At 51.6% G+C, this 21794-nt stretch overlaps 1 protein-coding gene across 2 annotated transcripts in view; it reads left to right on the forward strand.

Moving 5' to 3' along the window:
- LOC119170670 (isatin hydrolase) overlaps window positions 1-21794 on the forward strand; it is a 69816-nt gene that overhangs the window by 31414 nt on the left and 16608 nt on the right. For both annotated transcript variants that reach the window (XM_037421902.2, XM_075886919.1), the window contains exon 3: window positions 18421-18659. In XM_037421902.2, the coding sequence (XP_037277799.2) occupies window positions 18421-18659 (239 nt within the window). The remainder of the gene's footprint in view (window positions 1-18420; window positions 18660-21794) is intronic.

The following is a 21794-nucleotide window of genomic DNA, read 5'->3' on the forward strand; positions in this document are numbered from 1 at the left end:
CAATGGTTAGCAGACATTGAAACCCACGGCAGCCACCATATTCCCACGTACGTGACAGTCAGAGGTCTCGACGGTTCACCTTCCCATGGAAACTCAAGACTTATTGACTGGGATCAGTATCAGATATAAGTGGACAGCATGTGCATGCACGAACCACCGGAATCCATCGAAGAAGTGATATGTTGTGCAATAGAGACTTCCACGAAGATATGTTCAAAAGAATTGAGACGCACGGCACTCGACAAAAAGTTTGAACAATTTCGAGCGGTCCGCCGACGTGCCGAAAGACGATACAGACGCACGAAATCTATCTGTCTTGAGAACAGACGCTGCAAGGCGACTACAATCACTTGCTCGCCGTATAACTTTCCTACAATGAAATACGCCGGGTTTCTCCAACACGCACCTGTATTCGACCGACCCAAACTTGCAACTTCGTTTGCCATCCGGGCTCTCACGATGCACTGGAACTTTACTGTGTCGCATGAGGTTGGGCGTGGCATTTACGAATGCATACTCTCGTCTCCTTGGAATGGCGAGCACTTCGGCATGCAACATCTGCGCCGGCGAGGAAACGCTTGAGCACATTCTATGCCATTGCCCAGAATACCAGTCTGAAAGACGTATTATGGAATCCAAGCTCTGTCAGCTGGATTCATGGCCGCTTACAGAAAAGAAGATCCTGGGACCTTGACCTTCCCATACGCGCAAAGCCACGAAGGCCCTCCTGTACTTCTTATAGACCACCAGACTTCACGACCGCTTGTGAAAGAACAGTATGAGACCGCGCTGTTTAGTCTCGAGCTGACTATTCATCCTTCTCTTTCTTATTCCTCTTCTTTTCTATCCCTTTCCTTATTATTATTCTCCCTTTCCCCCACCCCAAGTGTAGGCTAGCCAACCGAACCAAGCTTGGTTAACCTCCCTGCCTTTCCTCTCTATTTATCTCTCTCTCTCTCTCATGTGTAAACAGCGACTCGCAGTTAGCCGTTCAAAACTACGCCAGTGGCAGAATCTCTGAGGGCAGACCCTCTAACACTATATCCATATCGCCAACATTCCAAATACTGTAGGGGTTTGGGCGAGCTGGCTCTACCTTATAAATCAGTGACCATGCCTTAATTTATGAAGGTCGGACTGTTCCTCAAAAGTTCATTATAACCGATTCCGTCGGGAATGACGTCTTGTCTTGTCTTGTCGCCTAGAAGATCTTGGCTCATACCCACAAGGGGGATTGGCCACACCGTACCTTATAATAGATAATTTTTGTACAACGCTTGCTTAAGAAAGAGAGAAATTAGATAAAAACAATAATAGTGTTCCCTTAAAAAAACGCGAAAAAGTGCAGAAGAATTTGATAAACCAGAATATATAAAACAAATTAACCAGAATGAAGACGGGGGACAAAAATTGGGTATATCTGGCAGTACCACTAGTAGCGTATCTTTCCGGTTGCCCGAAAGAATTTATGTAGCGCTGACAGAATAGCACTGCGGCCCGCACCCAACGGACTGGCCCCAAACGATAATAGGTTGGATGTATTAACTGGCAATCTGAGCATGCCAATCGGTCTCTCAAGAATTATTCAGCGCAGTGAGGCGAAGCGGCGGCATGTGAGAAGAAAGTGATCTATTGTTCCCGGTTCATTGCAAACTGCACATAGGTTAGTTAATGAAAATCCTGATTTGTGGAGATAAAAATTTTACCGAGGAACTCTACAGCGAAAGCTTGTGAGGGTCACCTCACATTGACGGGAAAGTCATTTTGCGGTGTGCCATGTGAATTGTTGCAAGTTCCGAAATTCTTATGATTGTAGGAGCGATGTTCCGTTGATTTTTAAGATTAACAGGCGTTGGAATCGTTCGGCAGTGATTAAAGGAAACTGTAAAGCTACTAGTCTGGTGGGATAACCGAATATTAGTCGTTGACTCTGTTGCAGTAAAGGTCACTGACCCTGCAGATTCATCCATTTTAGTTGAAGCGTCCGTACATAGATGGTTATGCTCACTGTACTTCTCATACAGCACGAGAAGAGAAAGCTGGTTTAGCGCTAGAGATGAGAGCCGGGCTTTTGACCGTATGCCTGTGACCTTGAGTTCAACGTGTGGATGAGTCATACACCATGGGGCAGTCGCTATTATGGACAGAGTTGTATATCCCGTGAGTATGGGTGTGCGATATGACTAGACTGCCTGAAAAAATGAGGCATGAGGTAAGTCTCCTGGCGGTGAGGCTAGATAATAGGTAGGGGCGCAAGTCAGATGCCTCACGTGTGCTCTGACCACTTCCATTACAATATGCGTCTTGAGCGGGTAGTCATTTGCGATCGCGATTGACTTAGCTGTTGATGAACATTGCGGTAGCCCCAGACAAACTCACAGAGCCATAGCCTTGATGCTTTCGAGAGTTCGAATACTGGTTCTGCAGGTATTGGTAACATGCAAGGAGGCTTAGTTGCGTTTATCTGGCCGTGGCACCACTCCATAGATATATTTATATATTTCTATGTAAACATTACAATAACGTAAACTGTGAGACTTCGGTACTTACACTGCACTTAAAGCAGCGTTACCGTGCGCAACCATGTGCTTAGATCTAACAACGCCTTAAACAGCCCAGACGTTGAATGTATTTTAGACGGCATGCCTTATATATAATTTCGAATATTTTAACTGAAAATTGTGACTTTTTTACATTGTTTTTAGCGATTGCATAGCATTGTTAGTGACCAACGGAAGGCAGTGGTAATTTTTTGTTTAAAAAAAAAACATGCCTGTCCTCTCAGGCTTTTGTTGTAGCATCTTCATGCACTTATAATCAATCCATCGATGAAAGATTTCTGCTGAACTCCTATATAAGATTTTTATATTTTTTGGTGCAAGAACATGTGCGTACACATAGTAACTGCAGTGTAGCCCAAAGCGCCGTCAGCTACTAAGTTTTCCTGACCAGACTCATTCTATTTCCTGATCAGACGACATGACTGTCGTACATTTCTTAGTGAACAGAATGAGAGAAAAAAGTCGTATGCGTACAAGTTGCGAACGGTAGTACTGAACAAAGCGCACAGATATAAGGTCTTTGTACAATCTTTCTCTCTTTTTTGTTATGCAGATGGAAAAGATGTAAATAAGTAGTTAAGTCATTCTACAGCAGTGCGTAGCAGGCAGAAGCCAACCGAATCACGTACAAACAACACAGCAAAGGTATGATTTAGTGCGAAAGTGTGAACAGAGGCACCCAGGGAAAGCATCCCTATGAAAGACAGAGTTAGCTTTACTCGCGGGTAATGTTAACGTAGCATAGGCGTCGTGCACCGATTCAGTAGAGAACAGCGCAGATATTAGCAGTAAACTGTAGTCAACGCGTTTTATTCTGCGACAATCGGCTCAGACAAGACGCAACGAAACACCAATGTGTGTATTTGTAAACGTGCCGCCCACCGCCTATCCACACTTGCGTGGGATGGGGCTGCCACCTATATATAGCCCGATCTTACCGCGAACAGCTTAGCAGACGCTCCATGGCGCACGATCGCCATTCCCTGCCCAGCAGTAACAAGCGGACCAGTTTGAGGTCAGCAGAGTTTTTTTTTTTTTTATGGTGTGAAGCCGAGAAGCGAGAGCACATTGTAGATAGTCCAATAAAGTTTTCACTGAATCAATCAATCTCCCTGCGTCGGCGTTGCGAGGCGAGTGAGGGAGAGCGAGTGCAAGCAGGTGGTAGGAAAGAAGTGGAGGGATTAACACATATTTTTTGGAGAGAGGGAAGGAGGAGAGTTGCGCATGCGCAGTATGAGTACGGATGCCGACGACAACGCGGGACATGACACCGCTATAAGATGTTTTGCACCTAAAGTGTACTTGAATGAAAAAAAAAACTGTATCACAGCGTGAGTGTTACTGCTTGTTTCCTAATAATAAAAGCAAATGAATATTGAACTTACACCGAAGGCGATGTTTTAGATGCGGGGCAGATCTTTGATTAGCCTGTGTAACGCTGTTCCTCCGCACCGGGGTGGTGCCAAGTAGGCCACGCCTACCCTCACAGTGCACGCGCGTGACGTCACTCTCTCCCTATCATGTCGCCGCTCGCCACGTGTCATCTTTTCTCGCTTGACTCTCTCCACCACTCGCAATGCTCTAGCCCACTCCCCCTATCGTCATCATTTCTTCACCTGCACCACCTCTCTTCATTCTTTAGCGAAAAGAAGCCGCTAGGAGCGCGCCTACCCACACCATCGTCTAACTCGGCCGTGGTCTCGCGGCGCTGGCAATAGGGAGATTTAGAACAACGCTTGCAGGCGCTGCAGGCGTTGCGGGCATAGCGGGAGCCATATGAGCTTTAGAATAGTGTTTGCTCCCCCTAAGGGAAATTCTAGGGACTTTCGCCCTGACCGGGGGTTGACCGCTAGGGGGTCGTAAAGACCAGACGCGTCTCGCATGGGCTCCTGCTTTTCATGTTTTTTAACCTGAAACAAGGCCAGTGACGAACCTAAGAGTTTCACAGCCTCAGCCGCCAAGATACGAGGAATCGGCGGACACCAGCTTCTTTTGGGTGAGTACGTCCTGTCTCAAGATATAAGACTTAATTCCCGACAAGCGCGCGTTCGGTTTTTTAAGCCTAACGCCAAGTTCGTTCCTGAGCAATGTCGCGCGGCGCGTGCACAACGCGCTCAAGCGTTCCTGATGGCACGGCGCGAGCGCTAGCGCTCACCGTGGCGAAAAGCTTAGAATGAGCAGAGACGCAGCCGCAGCAAGCGAAATGCAAAGAAATCAGCAAGACGAAGAAAATACAATGCAAACTGACCCGGTGGACGCAAACAAAACAACAGAAAATTCGTGGACCTATGACGCTGGTGGTAGTGGTGGTAAAAAACCTTTATTTCAGAAAAAGTTTACTAGAGAGTGCCGACATGGCCCATCGGCGTGCTAGAGTGGCAAGACCCTATTCCGGGACGCCAGTGGAGCTGGAAGCTGCCCGTGCACGCTCCACCAAGGAGCGTTGTGCAGCCAAGGTAGAGCAGCCGAGCAGGTGGTCCTCCCAAGGCTCTCTAGCTGGGATAGGAAAAGGGGATGAGAAAGGGACGGGATTAACTGGGCACGATGCTACGACGTGATATGTGTCGGCGAGCACATGACAGGTCGAGCAGGTGCCATTGATTTCCGGCAAAAAGTGCCTGGCGACCGCCGGACTGATAAAGGTGTTCGTCTGCAGGCGGCGTAGCAGTCGTTCGTCCGCTTTATCCAAACCACGTGCGGGGTCCGGGTAGAGGCGGCGCGAAGCCCGGTAATAAGCCAAAATTTCGCGAAAGCGCGTCAGGTTGGTATTGCCAGATTCCTTCTCGGGCCATGGAGGGGCAACGGCCCGGACAGGAGAAGCGCGGGCAGCGGCATTTGCCGCCTCGTTGCCGGGCAGGCCCGAGTGGCCTGCGTTCACACTATACGAATGGGATGAGGGTTAAAGCGCCAAGAGGCTGCCTGTAGTAGGCTAGCCGCCAGCGGAGCAATGCAACCCTGAAGGTACTGAGAACAGGCCGAGCGCGAGTCCGTCAGGATGGTGCGTGAGGCAGGGTGAGAGGCGGCCGAAGCTATGGCAACCTCTTCAGCGAGCGTTACTGTGTCTGCTCGAAAGGAGAGGCCATCTACGTGTTTGCCCTCTGTAATCACGGCAGCCGTGAAGTGACCCGAGGGGGAGGGACCCGAGACGTCCACGTAAAAAACACCAGGACGATCGGAGTGTCGCGTATGAAGGGCCGCGGCGCGTGTTAGTCTACGGCCAGGATGGAGGTCAGGGTTCATATTACGGGGTAGAGGTTCCACCCATAGCTTTTGACGCCAGAGCTCTGGTACCAGGTGCAGAGGGTCTTGGTCAGATATCGGGTTAAGGCCAAGTCTGTGTAGAAGACGGCGCCCTGAAGGCGTCTGCGACAGTCGATTGATTTGGTTAACGCGATGAGCTTCGCGCATCTCTGCAAAGGTGTTGTGTACCCCCAGAGCCGTGAATCGGCTGTTGGAAGTTGCAATAGGTAGGTCCAGAGCGCGTTTGTATACTGAACGAAGAAGGACGTCCAGCCGGTGCTCGTGTCGACGACGCAGGCGAAGGTAAGGCAAGGCGTAGAGGACGCGACTGGTCACAAACGCGTGGGCCAATCGGAGGGACTGAGACCCGCGGAGGCCGCCGCGCTTGGTAGAAACTCGCCGTATCATGCGGCTCACCTGTTCGCTGGTGCGTCTGAGGCCTGCTATTGTGCCCTTTGGATCCAAGGACGATGTGAGGTGAAGGCCAAGAACCCGAATATTTTGCACTGACGGGACGGGCCCGGACGGAAGAAAAATTTGAGGCGGCGGTAGCGGAGAGACTGAAAGAAGAGCCGATTTAGCTGGAGAGCACTCTAGGCTGCATGAACCTGCGTAGGTGTCCACCAGAAGGGCAGCCTTTTGCAGGCGTTCTTCGATTTGCGCTAAGGAGCCGGTGTTGGTCCAAATTGTGATATCGTCCCCATATAGTGCGTGTTGTATTCCCTCGACCTCGCTTAGAAGAGAGGGGAGGTTCATCATCGCCAGGTTAAAAAGCAGAAAAGACAGGACTGCCCCTTGAGGTGTACCCCGCGTGCCTAATAAGTACGGGCCGTGTTCGGTAGAATTAAGGCGAATGAAGGCGGTGCGATGTGATAGAAAGGCGCGAATGTAGTTGAAAGTCTTCTGCCCGCAGTTTGTGGTAGACAGGTTAGTGAGTATAGTGCTGTGTTTGACGTTGTCGAACGCCCCGCGGAGATCGAGAGTGAGCACGGCTTTATCGTTATGGCGCATAGTAGTCGGCTCTATGATATCGTGTTGAAGCTGGAGCAGGACGTCCTGTGCCGACAGATGCGGGCGAAAGCCAAACATCGTGTCGGCAAAGGTGCTCCTGGCCTCCAAGTAGGCTGAAAGGCGTTCGCGAACCATGGTTTCCATGAGTTTGCCTGCGCAAGACGTAAGTGAGATGGGTCTCAGTGCCTCAATACTAACGGACTTTGCCGATTTGGGAATGAATGTCACGACCGATGTGGTCCATTCCGTTGGAAGTGGAGAACCGTCCCATATTGAATTTATAAGCTGGAGTAGCCAGAGGTGTGCTTGGTCGGGAAGATTTGCCAGGAGCGATACTGTGATTCCGTCGCGTCCAGGGGCCGTGCCCCGTCGCATTTTCGTGAGTGCAAATCGTAAATCAGAAAGCGTGTATGGGGCGTCGAGGTCGGTGTTAGGGGCGCCGGAATACGTATATGCTGGGACTGCGGGATCAATTGTGCGGCAGATGTAGCGGTCACAAAGTTCTCGCGCGAGTTCATCCGTAGTGCCCTGAAATGCATGCAGAACACGGTGGAGCTGGCGTTGCGTTTCTCCCCTGGTGGTGGAGGGATCGAGAAGGCTTCTAAAGAGTCGCCACGCACTCTTAGAGCTCATCTGGTTTGCAGCCTTCGAACAGGTGTCTGCCCAGTTAGCATCGGAAAGTTGTGCGGAGTATGCGGCCGCCTCTGCAGTGAGCGCCTCAATGCGAGCGCGAAGTTTTCGATTAAGTTTGTTGCGTTTCCAGCGCCTTATGAGCCCGCGGCGAGCGTGCCAAAGATGTAGGAGGTGTGGATCGATTGCAGGAGTCAAATTAGAGGTTGCAAGGGTGCGAGTGTTCGCTTGTTTCATATGAAGAGCGTATGATGCCCACGCTGCATATTCGGTCGAGGAGAGGCCGGCGGGGAATGGTTGCATTCTGAACTGAGTCCAATTGGTGAGACGGGCTTGGCCCCAGTGTTGGCGCATTTTCTGCCGCGGTGTGAACGAAATGCGGAGTAAAAAGTGATCGCTGCCTAGGCTTTCGCCTAAATTTTCCCATGTAGCATCGCGGATGTGACGGGTGAGGGAGAGGTCGGGGCATGTGTCTCGCGTGACCGAGTTGCCGGAACGTGTGGGTTGTGCCGGATCGGTAAGAAGCGTCAGGCTCAGCGAGGAAATGAGCTCCTTGAGCTCTCTGCCCCGGGCCTTCTCGTAGTGGTAACCCCAGTGAGGGCAGGGGGCATTAAAGTCCCCGACAATCACCAGTGGTTGTCGGGCCGCTATACGCAGTGCCCGATGGAAAAGATGCGCAAACGAAGCCCTCGCAAGGCGAGGGGGACAGTACACGTTTAAGATATGTATTGATGGTTGGCCCCTCCGCTGAGACAGCACTGATATCACGCAGTAGTCGTAAGGAAGATCCAGATCGAGGTCGATCTGTATCGCCGTGTAAGCTTTATGCACGAGGAGGCATGTGGTGGTGCCGCCTACATAGGAGCAGTATCCAGAAAGGGATGGAGCAGGGCCAGAATCTTGGAGCGCCAAGACGGCCGGCTGAGAGCCAAGTGAGCGGAGGAAAAGGGAAAGATGTGAACGCTTTCGCCTGTTCCCGAAGCCTCCAGGGTTCCACTGTATGATCTCGAATTTAGACGCAATGTTTGAACGGGACGTACGATTGGTAGCCATCGTGACTGTCCTAGGTTTTATATTTGGTCCTCCATGTCCCGCTCGGAATCCTCAGAGGCAGGGAGGGGCACGGAGGCCGGATTGTCCGACGGCGGGGTGGTGGTAGCCACCTTACGACGACGCCGTGGAGCTGTACCCTCACTGCTCACCGAGCAGGAGCGGGAACGCGATGCCTTGGGTTGAAACTGGGTGATTGCCCAGGCTTGAATAGCCTGGGTAACCTCTACTACTATGCGTTGGACCGAGAAGCTGGTGAGGAGGTGATTAATCGAAGCTTCGACGCGCGTGAGGCGTTCCTCTACGCGCGGGGTGTGCTCTTCGCTGGGGAGAGTTTGGTTAGCGAGCAAGAGAACCTGAGGTGCCCCAGGAGCCTCACGAGCTTCTAGAGTAGATGTGGCACCGTTTCCGAGTGCTGGAGTACACATGGCTGATTGAACCGGCGGTTTAATGGGAGTGGACTTAGCGCGAGGACTAAGCTTGGACGTAGCTGGCGTAGCCGCCTGGACAGAGGAGGCAATACCGGATGGCCTTGCAGTACACTGTTGTTGGGGTTGAAGTCGCTTATTTAAGAGTTCGAGTTGTTTAGTTAAAAGAGAATTTTACTTTTGAAGTGCCGCAACTTGCTGGCGAAGGGCCGCAAGTTCGGGAGAAGGAGGATCGACAGAAGGGGGTGAGAGAGGCTTAGAAGCAGCTTTCCCTGCCCAACTGCTCACCTGAGGTACCGCCGCTGGTGCTTCGAGCGGTGGGAATGCTTGAGAGTTGGCATGGAGTGGTGGAGCCGAATGATGCAGGTTTGTGCTGTTGTCTGGCTGTGACGAACATGAGGTGGTCCCTCGAGGAGATGTTGAGGGCTGCTTGCGTTTCCGATATTTTCCGTATTTTGCCGTGCAGCCACTGGTCCCAGTCTCATGGGCACCGTGGCAGAGGAGGCACTTGGGGTGGCAGTCGTGGGCATTGAGACCTGCAGGTGCGGGGGTTCCAGATTTGGTACACTGGGTTGGAGCGGCGTGAGGGCACTGAGGTGGTCGATGACCGATGGTACCGCACTTGGTGCATACAGGGACCGTTTTCTTATAGGCGCGGATATGCGTCGCCACGCAATGGTAGAAGAGGAAGCGGGGTAACTTCGTGCCCTCGAAAGTCACCACCGCCGCCGTGGAATCTCCGAGTTTGCGGACCGCAAGGATAGTACCTTGAGGCCAATACAGTTGAGACTTTATCTTTTCCGGGCTTTCAGCAGGGTTTACACTGATGACGCCCTTGCATGTATTTCTGGTGCCTTGGCGTGGCCTCGAACGGGCAGCTGCTGATCCCCCACTTGCAGCTGGAAGTTCCCGAGAAGTCGCTGTGCCATAGGCAAAATGGTGGTGCTACAGACCAAGATGTTCTGTTCCCAGATTGGCCACACTTGAATTTGCGTGGTAGTCCGGTCGCCGAGGTAGCTGCGGATGGCGTCGCCAGCGCGATCGGCCGGGACAAATGTGCGTAGCTCGCAGGGAACGCGAGGTTTCAGCACTACGATGTAGTCGTCGCGAGAGAGGCGAGGAGTTTGACGCGGACGCCACTTGCGTTGCTTCGCTGGCTGCGAGGACGGAGCAGAGGTAGGCACACCGCCGGAGGGATGGCGCGCCGGCGTTCCTTGCAAGGCTGGGGAATGGTGGCCCGCCATGGCGTCTCGTTGTTGTTGAGACGCAGACTTCGATTTCGCTTGCTTGCGTTGCCACAGTTTAACCATGTCGTCGAGGTATTCATCTTCTGATGGCATAGTGTTTTCGGAGGATGAAATCTCCATGGACAGCATTTGGCTTGAGGTAGGATCATAGCCCGTAACCACGTTAGCGGCCGCCATCGCCGGGCTGAGAGCCCTTAGCGAGGCGGCGTTGTAGCCGGGAGTGAAGGACGTCCCTCAAGTTGTCAAAACTGGACCCACCTGGACGAAGGTGTTGTCTAGGCGAAGCGGAGAACTTGGCGGTGACGATAAATCCAAGTTTCAGGGGTACCAAGGTGGATGTCCGCAGAAATAGCAGAAAATCTACGGAGGCGATGTGGAGTGCGTCCGTCACCATCGAGCGCTCGCAGCGCCCCCCCCCCCCCCCCTATAACGCTGGCAGTGGCAGAACAATTGCAACGGAAAGCGCTTGGATCACGAGAAATAAGAAAGACAAGAAGGCTGTCGCCAATCCAAGGTCACCGGCCAACCAACCCACAGAGCAGCCACCTATCAATGAGCAGACGCTAAAGTCATCAGCAACGCAGCAACAACGCAGGCCCAAGATGCCACTTCTGCCGCTTGATGACTTCAAGATCGTCTACCGCCCACAAGCAGGTCTTGACCTCGCCAAATGGAACACCGTTGCTGTCACGCATGCCATCGACAGAGTGAGTGGACTATCACAGCAAGACTTTAACGACAAGGTACGCGTACAAGTCCAGAGAATGGAAAACCTAATCATCGCAAGCACTGCCGCCAAAGAAGACGCCAAGAAGCTGGTAAGCATCTAGAAAATACAGCTTGGAGGAAATTTTTACACTGTAAACGGCAACTTCAGAACACCGGACGATGTCTCCAGAGGCGTCATCAGTGGCTTGATACCCGGTACGAGCACCGCAGAACTCACAGCTGGAATTCGCGCACCGGCAAGATACACAGTTCTTCACGCCCGAATGCTAGGTAAATCGACCGCGGCAGTCGTCTTCTTTGAAGGACCGCCCGTTACCTACTACATAATTATCCAGAGCGTAGGCTTCCGCTGCAGACCATATCGTAAGTCAGTGCAGTATTGCCGAGCTTGCGGCAATACGGGTCACCGCCAGGACGTCTGTCTGAAATCTATCCCGTATTTCTGCTATAAATGTGGCAAGGCCGGATGAACGCAGGGACATGAATGCGCACCCATCTGCAAGATCTGCGGGGAAGGACACGAAACAGCAAGTAAAGAATGCAAATGATACTAAAGCCAAGTCCACCACTCTTCAACGTAAGACAACAGTGCCTCAACAGGCTTCAAGAAATAGACAAAAACTAGAACGCCAGTGGAAAAGAGTTCCCTGAGGTTAGCATATCGGCCGCTACCTCTAACAGTAACAATGAGGGCCGCGACTCCACGCGCAGCAATTCCAAGTCAATACTGCGCTCGAGTTCGCGCTCCCACTCTCGCATGCGTTCCGTCTCTGCGCGCAGTAGATCCAAATCAATACTGCGTTCCAGTTCACGTTCCCGCTCTTGCACGCGCTCGCGTTCCATTAAACGTGCGAGCTACGCTGCCATGGCAAGTGGATCTAATGACAGCAGCAGCTTAACCTCCACGAAGTCGGACACCTCATTCATACAGGTTCTCGAAGATAGACTGAAAAACCAGCAAAAAAAGCTCTAGAATCAGCACAGCCAACTGCAAAGCAAACGAAGCCTCATAAATAAACTGTTTCAAAGTCAAAAACGACAACAAGAGCTCATTGACAAACTACTTGAAAAGTGCACGCATGAACAAGGACATTCGGACAATGCAGAACAACAATATCAAGAACAAGCAAACTCAAGCACAGAGCCGGCAACGACGCTGACCAAGGTGGGCGTCCAAGCCCTAGTGAACGCAAGGTGCATGATATTCGAGGAATCTTTCATGAATAACATGCACGCCACGATGGAAAAGATTGTCCAGTCTGCAATAGAAAAAATAGCCTCAATGTTTGAACACAAGATCACTACGCGTAATGCCGAAATTGATGGTATTGCTGCTCAAGTCAACAATTTCATCGCGCACGTGAAGAAAACTTACGTAACCATGGCACAGTTCGACAGCTTCAACAACCCACGCCAAATGACTCGGAAGAAGGCACGAGCGAACAGTCACAATGCCTCTCGCTCAGTCTCGCCGAGTCGCGATGGCAGGCGTGACATCGAATCGATTGAAGATGGCAGTCCCTAACCATAAGTATAAGAACCAGCATTCAACTTTACGCTTATGGCAATGGAGCTGTTGGTCATACCGCCCTCGACACGCAAGCCTACAAGAATTCATCAAGCTTAATCAACCAGACATCCTTGCACTTCAGGAAACCAACACGCAGAACGTATGACTGCAAGGGTACACGACCTGCGCACAAACCCAACGCACTGCCATACTTGTCGAGAAAGCACTTTCAACGCAAAAACACGAAATCGAGGACACTCAGATAGAGCATACCCTAATAGAGATTCTGTGGAACGAAATACGCAGCAAAGTTTTTTCATAACCAATATATACAGCCTTCCACGAGACCAAGTGCCAGATTTCGATCACTTCATACGAGAAATCAGGAAGCGCACGAATGGCCACCAAATCATAATAATGGGAGACTTTAACGCCTCTCACACGGCATGGGGCTATCATATCACCACGAGGAAGGGTTCTAGGGTGCACGATACTGCTCAACATCACAGAATAACCCTGTGGAACAACCCTCTTCAGAAGACGAGAATCGGGAACAGCGTCTCCAGGGATACAAATCCAGATCTTACATTTACGGCGAACGTCACTAGGGCAGAGTGGAGTGTGATACCGAAAACTTTAAGTAGTGATCATCACATCATCCAACTCTCCGTAGCGCTCTCTCGTAAACAGACCAAGACTGGAATAGCGCGGCTAATGGTATGGCAATCCTTTAGGAATGGCCTCGACATTGTAACCACCATAATCGACATTGAAGACTGGTTCAAAAATGTGCTCAAAATAGCCGAACGCTACACTAAGGACATACAGCTTGACCTCAATACACCCACCATCGAGGCACATCTCCTCCACCTTTGGCAGGCTAGAAGAGGACTTCTAAAATGGTGGAAGCGGCAAAAACTAAACAGAAAGTTACGGAAACGCATTTCTCTCCTCATCGAGCAAGCTCAAGAGTATGCGAACCGATTGGCCAGGTAGAACTGGCATGCTTTCTGTGACAAGCTGCAGGGGACTCTGAGAACCAAGAAGACCTGGCATCTGCTACGCACACTTCTAGCCACGCAACCTTCCAAAGCAGCACAGAAGCAGCACCTTCAGAGGCTTATTCGAAGCTACGTCGGTGCAGAAGACTGTACTCCTAGAAGAATTACAAAAGAATCTCTGTGGCATGCACCCACCGGGGCTTCAATTTACACCAAAGAATACGCTGGCGCACCAAACACTGAACTCGACCGGCCCTTCAGCCTGGCTGAGCTGCACACAGCCCTAACGAAGTTGATAAGAAATGCCAGCCCCAGAATAGACAGCATTGTCAACAAGCACTTACGCAACCTACCGCACCAGGCCACCACGGCTCTTCTCCGATATTACAACGACTGCTGGGATAAAGGAGAGCTACCTGCGATATGGAAACACTCGGAAATCACCATGATCCCTAAGCCTAACAAACCAGTCGGTATCGATAACCTACGCCCGATTTCTCTCACCTCGTGCGTGGGAAAGCTGTTCGAACACATGGTGCAGGACCGCTCAACCCAGTACCTGGAAGATAGTGGACACCTACCGGACACCATGTGTGGCTTCAGGCACCACCTTTTGACGCACGACGTGCTCATACTACTCAAAGAAGACCTTCTTGATCACCTCACCCATCGAAGAAAGTACTCCATACTCGGAGATGACGTCAAGGCGGCCTTCGATAACGTCAGCCACGAGGCGATCCTCAACAACCTCGAAGGCGTTGGCTGCGGCATTAGAACCTTCACCTATGTCAGAAACTTTCTGACAGACCGTACGCAACTATGGGCATATGCAACATCCGCTGCAAAAGCTTCGAACTACCGAAAAAAGAAACGCCGCAGGGTTCAGTCATCTCGCCGTTACTTTTCAATGTGGCCATGATCAATCTGCCAAACATTCTCGACAAAATACCTGATTTACGGCACGCGATCTACGCTGATGACATGACGCTCTATACCAGGGCTTCGAACACTGGGAGACAAGAGACCTGCCTACAAACCGCCGTAGATGCCATCAAACGGTATCTCAGAAACTGTGGTCTCTGCTGTGCCCCCGAGAAATCCGAGCACCTCATCCTCAAAGCGAAAACAAGAGGCAGACCCCCTCTATACGACGAGCCCGACCCTAGCGTAACGCTAAAAAGGACTTTAATTCCAAAAGTCGAGACCTTGCGAGTGCTTGGAGTTCACATCTACAAGGATGGATCGGGAGCTGCCACCATACCGAGACTCCAACGGACACTATCACAACTCACGCACCTCGTCAAGAGGATCGCAAATCAACGAAACGGACTCAAAGAGCATGACACGCTACGTATAATGCAAGTTCTGTTCACCAGCCGCATTACGTATGGAACGCCGTACCTGAATTTGAAAACCGCCGAAATTGAAAAACCTAATATCATGATAAATAAGAAAGGCCACTAAAGTAGCCCTGCGACTTCCACTCTACCACACGCCTCCTAAAGATGGGCGTTTACATCACGTGGCAAGAACTCATCGAAGCGCATAGGAACAGTCAGCTGGAGAGGCTCAAGCTGACGCCCACGGGGAGGTTCGTTCTCCAGTACCTCAACTACAGCGACACGTTCATCGCCGATGCAGACCGGAAAAAGCGCATCCCGCTGTACATTAGAGAGTCGCTGTCTATCGCACATATTCCACGCAACATGCATCCTACTTTCCACAAAAGTAGACGTGAGGCTAGAGCTAACGCTATTCGACGAAAGTTCAAGCAAGACCCGGACGCCCGCTACACTGACGCGGCCAAGTATCCGCATAGAAACGCGTACGCTGTCAGCGTCGTCGATTCTCAAGGCCGAGAATTAGCGTCGGCCACGGTCAACGCACTCAATTCAGATGCCGCAGAAAAATCGGCAATCGCTCTAGCAACCACACCATGTACAGATGCCGCGGTGATTTTCACCGACTCACAAGCCGCCTGCAGGAATTTCGCTAAGGGCCGTATCTCAGCCAATGCCATCAATATTTTGAAACGGCGAAGCACTCCACTCCCATACACTTGTGTATTATGGGTGCCAGGACACGAGGGTCTGCAGGGAAATGAAGCGGCCAATGCCGCTGCCCGCGAGCACGTCAGCCGGGCTGCCCCCTGCCCACAGGACATTCGACCCGTCGTTGATGAGACGGAAGTTGTTCAAAACACCTACTCATCGTTACTCCAGCATTACAGGCTGGAGCGACGAGTATACCCTCCACCACATCCAAAACTGACAAAAGAGGAAAGCGTAATACTGAGACGCCTGCAAAGCAGCACATACACACATGAGACCCTAATGCACCGTCTCTACCCAACGAGATATAGCTCTACGTGCCCGCTTTGCAACGTACCGGACACCCTGGCGCACTTGCTTCTTGCATGCCAGTGTATTGCCAGACGTAATCTGCAACAACACTCGACTGATAACGAAGCAGGACGGACGAACGAAGACCTAACCGAAACGTGGGAGGCGAAGCTCGCCCTCGAGGACCTGGAAGAGCAACAACAACTCGTCGCCAGGGCCAAGAGGGCAGTAGAAGCCAGAGGGTTCCTGGACTAAGGAGCCCTCCCACCTCAGGGTGACACCGGGCATTGCTTGGGGCACTGTTTCAAAATAAACGTTTACTTCGCCCTGACCACAAACTCAGATGCACGGAAGCTATACACAACACTTTGCGGACCTCGCGGGCCGCGATCACCGCACGCTATTTCGGATTTTCTGCGTGCGGGCCGTGAACGCGGCTGGCGACTCGCGTTACGACACATCCGCAGTGGCAGTGACCACACCGCAAGGGCTCGCGGTGTGCTATTCCTAAACTCCCTCGTGTGGACAGCGTGCCGCGGCTTGCCGCGCGATCCCGCCGACAGGCTGAACGCCGCCGGGGCATACTTCCCTCTATTGTGCGCGTACGTTTCTCGGCCGTCACCCCGGCATTGCGGGTTAGCGAAGCCGATCGCGTTCGCGAATGGCGACGTCGCGCCTGGAACACTCACGAGGCGCAAGCCAGGGACGCCGAACGGAAGTGTCCGCAGCGAAGACCAACGACACCGACGAGTTGCGAGTGAAGAACGCCGATCACGTTCGAGAATAGAGACCACATTCTGGTAACACCAACGAGACGTCCTGCGGGATAGCCGTGATCGTATAGTGGTTAGTACCTTGCGTTGTAGCCGACGAGACGCGAGCCAAGGAAGCTAAGCGCAGGCGTTTTCACCGTGTTCCTCCTTACGCGTCTTTGCGTTTCAAACAAAGGTTTACTCTAGTAAGTGCTACACCGAGTTTCGCTTCAAACCGTTCTTCTATTACCCGCGCCGACACCCGTTTCAGCCGGGTCAATGCCATGCCAAGCCGTGGCGGTGAGAGATTACTCGCAGACCCGTATCAAGAAGCTCCTCGCCTCGGTCCGCCTGGACCAAAGGGTGGCCAATGGGCGGAGACCCAGGCGTCTTCCTGAGGCAGGCCTCACCAGGAGAGAACGAGCAACCTGCTGCAGCTGCGGACCGGATGCGTGTGGACCGTGGCCTGCCGCTACCTCAAGGGATGCTGCGCCTCCCCAGCCTGCAGCCACAGCGAGGACCCCGAGACCATCGAGCACATCCTCATTGCCTGCCCTGCCTTGGCCTAGGAACGCTCGAGGGTCACCGTAGCCTACCGGAGACATGGCCTTCCTGCCACCACCCTAGAGCACCTACTGTTCCCATCTCGTCTCCATCTACCAGCGCTCCGGAGCCTGGTAGAGTTCCTGGACGAGACGGGAATCGTGGCCTACCGCTGACGACGGGCCCCTTGCCACCCGTACCCTTGCTTCTGGACTGCTGCTTCTGTTGATGACGACCGTTCCATTGCTCACTTAATCTTTCCTCTTCTTTCCACTTTTCTCCTTTTTCCCTTCCCCACAGGCACTGCGCCGTGCTCCCGACCGGGTAGCAAAAATTAGGTGCCTTTTCTCATCTTCTAACCGCTACCACCACCAATGCCGTGCGCCCCGCTGCTGCTTCGCATCCCATCAGGGTTCCCTTCAGGGAGAGAGATGCTCCATAGTTTTTTACGTTACCAATTCGTTTACATCAATATTCTTGTTAGGCCTAAGGGCGCTTGAAATTCCTTTAAAAAAACTAGCCTAAGTTATCCGTAAACTCCGCTGTCGAAGCTACCTGAAATGAGCGCAGTAGTTATAGAGAGTCTACGAAAGATGTGAGCCCGTCTCCGCCAATGTTAAATTCAGTTCGAAGCGGGCGTCCAGAACTAACGCTATGTTTTACGTACGCTACGTAAACGACGCATACACGATAATGCTAAGTTTGAAAAATGGCGTGCACGTGGTACACAGTTACGGGCGTATAGCGTACTACGCATGCGCATATCAATCCCTCTGTCCCGTGAAGCGCGCTAAACGATAACTTTTTTTAAACTGTCTAGTAGAACACGACCTACTCCGGTGGCAGTCAGTACATTTTGATATTGCCACCGGTTGTATATAGTGGAAGACATGCTTATGCAGAGGCACAGGACACAAAATAAGTGCACCTGCTATCTGTCTCTTGAGTGTGTTTAGAAAAAGTGAGGAACGATTTAGAGTACTGTGTACTCTACTATGTGAGAGCTCTAAGCCATCTCTGTTAGCAAACTGAGAACAAAAGCCTATGTAACGCGTCTTGCAAGAATGTACTACTCTACCCCTACGACGAATAAACCTCGCCTGGACTTTTCAAGGGTCGTGACAATTGATGGTGGTGCTGGGTAGCCCTCACGAACGCTGTACACCCCTCCAGGTGTAACCCACTGTATACTACGGGTGTCATTATTCTCTCAAAAGAAATCTCGCCCTCAATAAACCTTTTTACTCAATAAACCAGACATGGACTTCTCAAGGGAAGTGACAATGTATTTTATATCCAGTGCCAATCTTTTGGAGTGAAGTTCGACACTGCCCGATTTTCAGATTGTTAAGTGAAGTTCACGGTGTTTGCTTCAGGTGCGTCACTGGGGAAGCTGCCTGCTGTGCTTGGTGTGCGTCACGTTGTGTATATACTGCGTAGTTCGCGTCACGTCTTACCAGGACGATGCAGCAACGGAGTGTGATTGGCCTTCCATGGCGAGGAATGCGATAACTCTGGACTTGACCTACAATTTCACCAATGAGACGATATACTGGCAAACTGGCGCTACCTTTCAACTGGATGTAGAAGCATATCCGGGCCCTGGTGATGAATGGTAAGGCTGCCATTATCCGATAATATTAGCGGGATAAAGATTCGTAACTCACAAGCGGATGGCAAGAAATGGTATCAGATTGAGATGATGCAACGTAACCGCGTAAGGGAGAGAGATAAAAAAAGGACGTCAGGCAGGCTAACCAGATGCTGGGATCCGGTATGCCACCCTGCCCTGGGGTTGTGAACGTTTGAAGTATTAACGAGCACTGCAGTCTCAAGACAACCACGAACTGCACCGAAAAGTTAAGCCCTCGTTAAAACAAAATCATTTTTTTGTTTTTGTTTTTACTTTGTTTTTTTTTCCTTTTTCTTGTTACTCGCGTCCATGTAATCTTCTGTGCTATGCTGGTACTGGATGTTTCGTAGGAATGTATCTATATGTTTTTATTACACTGTATTCGGTATTGTAATGTTTGCTTATGGTCATTATTGTTATACACATCTTTGTCATTGTCCCACCTGCCTTGTGTAGGGTTAACTGGCCTCGTCAAGCTGTCCATAAACAGCTTTTAGCCAGTGAACCTCTCCAGAACCTGTTTCTTTCTTTGAAAATAAAATTATTTGATTTGATTTGATTTTATTCAAAGCTTTAGTAGTCTCGACAAGTGTTCTTCCAATTAAGATCAGCTCAATAAAACTCAGTGAGAACACTGTATTTCCACTCACCAGGCCCCATACGAAATTTTCTATAGACGGTTGAAGTTGCTGGATGTCCGACGAGGAACATTTTGCCACAAAAATATTTTGAATCGGTTCATCACGAGCGGAGAAAACAGCTTTTTTGAAGCTCCGTGAAACGAGGATGAGAGGATGATGATGATGAAAAACATTTATTATAAAAGAGAGAGGTACGGGGCCAAAGCATGACCCTGCTACATGGTCGGCGTCCTTAGTCCGGGACACCGCATGACGAGGCCCCTACTCGCGCCCGTCTCACCAGAGCCCGTTGAGACTCTAGTGATGAGCTGTCGAGGAGGGCAGTCTCCCATGCCTCTCGGGAAGGGGTAGGGGAAGGGGGTAGGTGGGGATTTTTCGGACATGCCCATACCATGTTGAAGATATCACACGTCTCCCCACAGTGTGGGCACCGCCCATCTGTGTTCGCATCGAAATGCTTTAGGATTGCAGGACAGAGTAGAGTACCTGTCTGCAGGCGCCTTAGAGTTCGCTCTTCCGCCTTACTCAGCCCCTTTGCAGGAGCCGGGTAAAGGCGGTGAGTGTCACGATAATAGGTGAGAATTTCTTTGAACCGCAGCAGCGGTGTATTGACCTCCGAGTCATAAGAGCCAAGGTGAGGAGCCCGGTGGGTAAGCGCTCGGGCGGCCGCGTCAGCGGCCTCATTACCTCGTAGGCCCTGATGGCCAGGAGCCCATACGATGCGTTTCGGGGCTGGATCAGCGAAAGCCCGTTTTAGAATTTGGCTGGCTAGGGGGGATATCTCTCCTACCAAGTAATGAGTACATGCTTTCCTGGAGTCTATGATGATAACTTTCGAGTTGGGGTCCGCAGCAGCAAGCGCTATCGCGACTTCCTCAGCGCGCTCTGGATTTTGTGCTCGGAACGAGAGCCCATTGACATGCTTTTCCCGATGAACTACAGAGGCCGTGTAAAATCCCGTGGGCGAAGGCCCTGCTATATCTACGTAGAATACACCAGGTCGGGAGCCGTGTTGCTTCTCAAGCGTCCGAGCCCGCGCCTGTCTTCTGCTTTCGTGCGTGTGCTTATCCATGTTACTGGGGAGTGGAGCGACCAAGAGCATATGCCGCCACAGTTCCGGAATACGCTCCGCCTCCTCTGCAGTGCAAGTGTGCTGTATATGTAAGCGGTTTAGCAGGCGGTGCCCGGGAGCCGTCTGCACGAGCCGCGTATATTGATGCATAAGGTGGGCCTCCCGCAACTCCTGGTAGGAGTTGAGCACACCTAACGCCCTCAGTTTGGCGTTGGAAGTGGCCACCGGGAGATCCAGAGCTCGTTTAGTAGCCTTACGAATGATGGCATCTATTCTTTCGTCTTCTTGCTTGTTAGTGCGAAGGTATGGGACGGCGTAGAGGATTCGGCTAGTCACGAAGGCATGCGCGAGCCGAAGCGCGTCTCTGCCCCGCAGACCACCCCGCTTGTTGGAAACGCGGTGGATCATGCGCCCTACCTGTTCTCCTATTCTCTTGAGTTTCGCTATAGTGGAGTCCGGTCTGAGTCTATGGTGGATGAACAGGCCCAGAATTCGGAGCTCCTCCACCTCTCTGATGGGAACCCCAGACAGGGAGATGTGTATGGCTGACTTATCTCTTGGATTCGCTCTAACGTGCAGAAGCTCTGATTTGTTTGGAGCACATTGCAGTCCACAATCGTTGGCATACGCCTCGACTATGGATGCGGCCTGCCGAAGGCGTTCCTGCATTTCACCAAGGCTCCCTTCAGTGGTCCAGATTGTAATATCGTCGGCATATACTGCGTGTTGTGTGCCTTCCACCCTGGCCAATTCGCTTGGAAGGCGCATCATAGCAATGTTGAAAAGGAGTGGTGATAACACTGCTCCCTGTGGGGTACCCCGTGTTCCCATAATGTACGGGCCATATTCCTCGTCCTCGATCCGAAGAAGTGCCTGGCGTTTAGAGAGAAAATCTCTGACATATGCAAAGGCCTTAGCCCCGCAATCAGTGGAGCTCAAGTTAGCCAGGATGCTGCTGTGTTTAACATTGTCGAAAGCCCCCTTCAGATCAAGGGCGAGGATGGCTTTATCATTGTGTTGCATACTTATGGGCTGTATGACGGCCCTATGGAGCTGGAGAAGGACGTCCTGTGCAGACATGTGTGGGCGAAACCCAAACATGGTGTCTGCAAAGAAGCCCTTGCCCTCAAGGTATGGGGAGAGGCGATCCCGTACCATCGTCTCCATAAGCTTGCCCGCGCACGAAGTCAGTGATATGGGCCTCAGATTTTCCGTATTCACGGCCTTGCCTGCTTTGGGGATAAAAGTCACAAGTGACGTTTTCCATTCGGAAGGGAGCGCACGGCCGTCCCAGATCTCGTTCATGTATTCCAATAAATGGGGGCAGGCTGTGTCAGGGAGGTTTGCCAACAGCTTTACTGTTATGCGGTCCAGCCCCGGAGCCGTACCCCTGCGCATTTTAGC

This window comes from Rhipicephalus microplus, chromosome 2 (assembly GCF_043290135.1).
Source record: "Rhipicephalus microplus isolate Deutch F79 chromosome 2, USDA_Rmic, whole genome shotgun sequence".
NCBI classification, from domain to species: domain Eukaryota; kingdom Metazoa; phylum Arthropoda; class Arachnida; order Ixodida; family Ixodidae; genus Rhipicephalus; species Rhipicephalus microplus.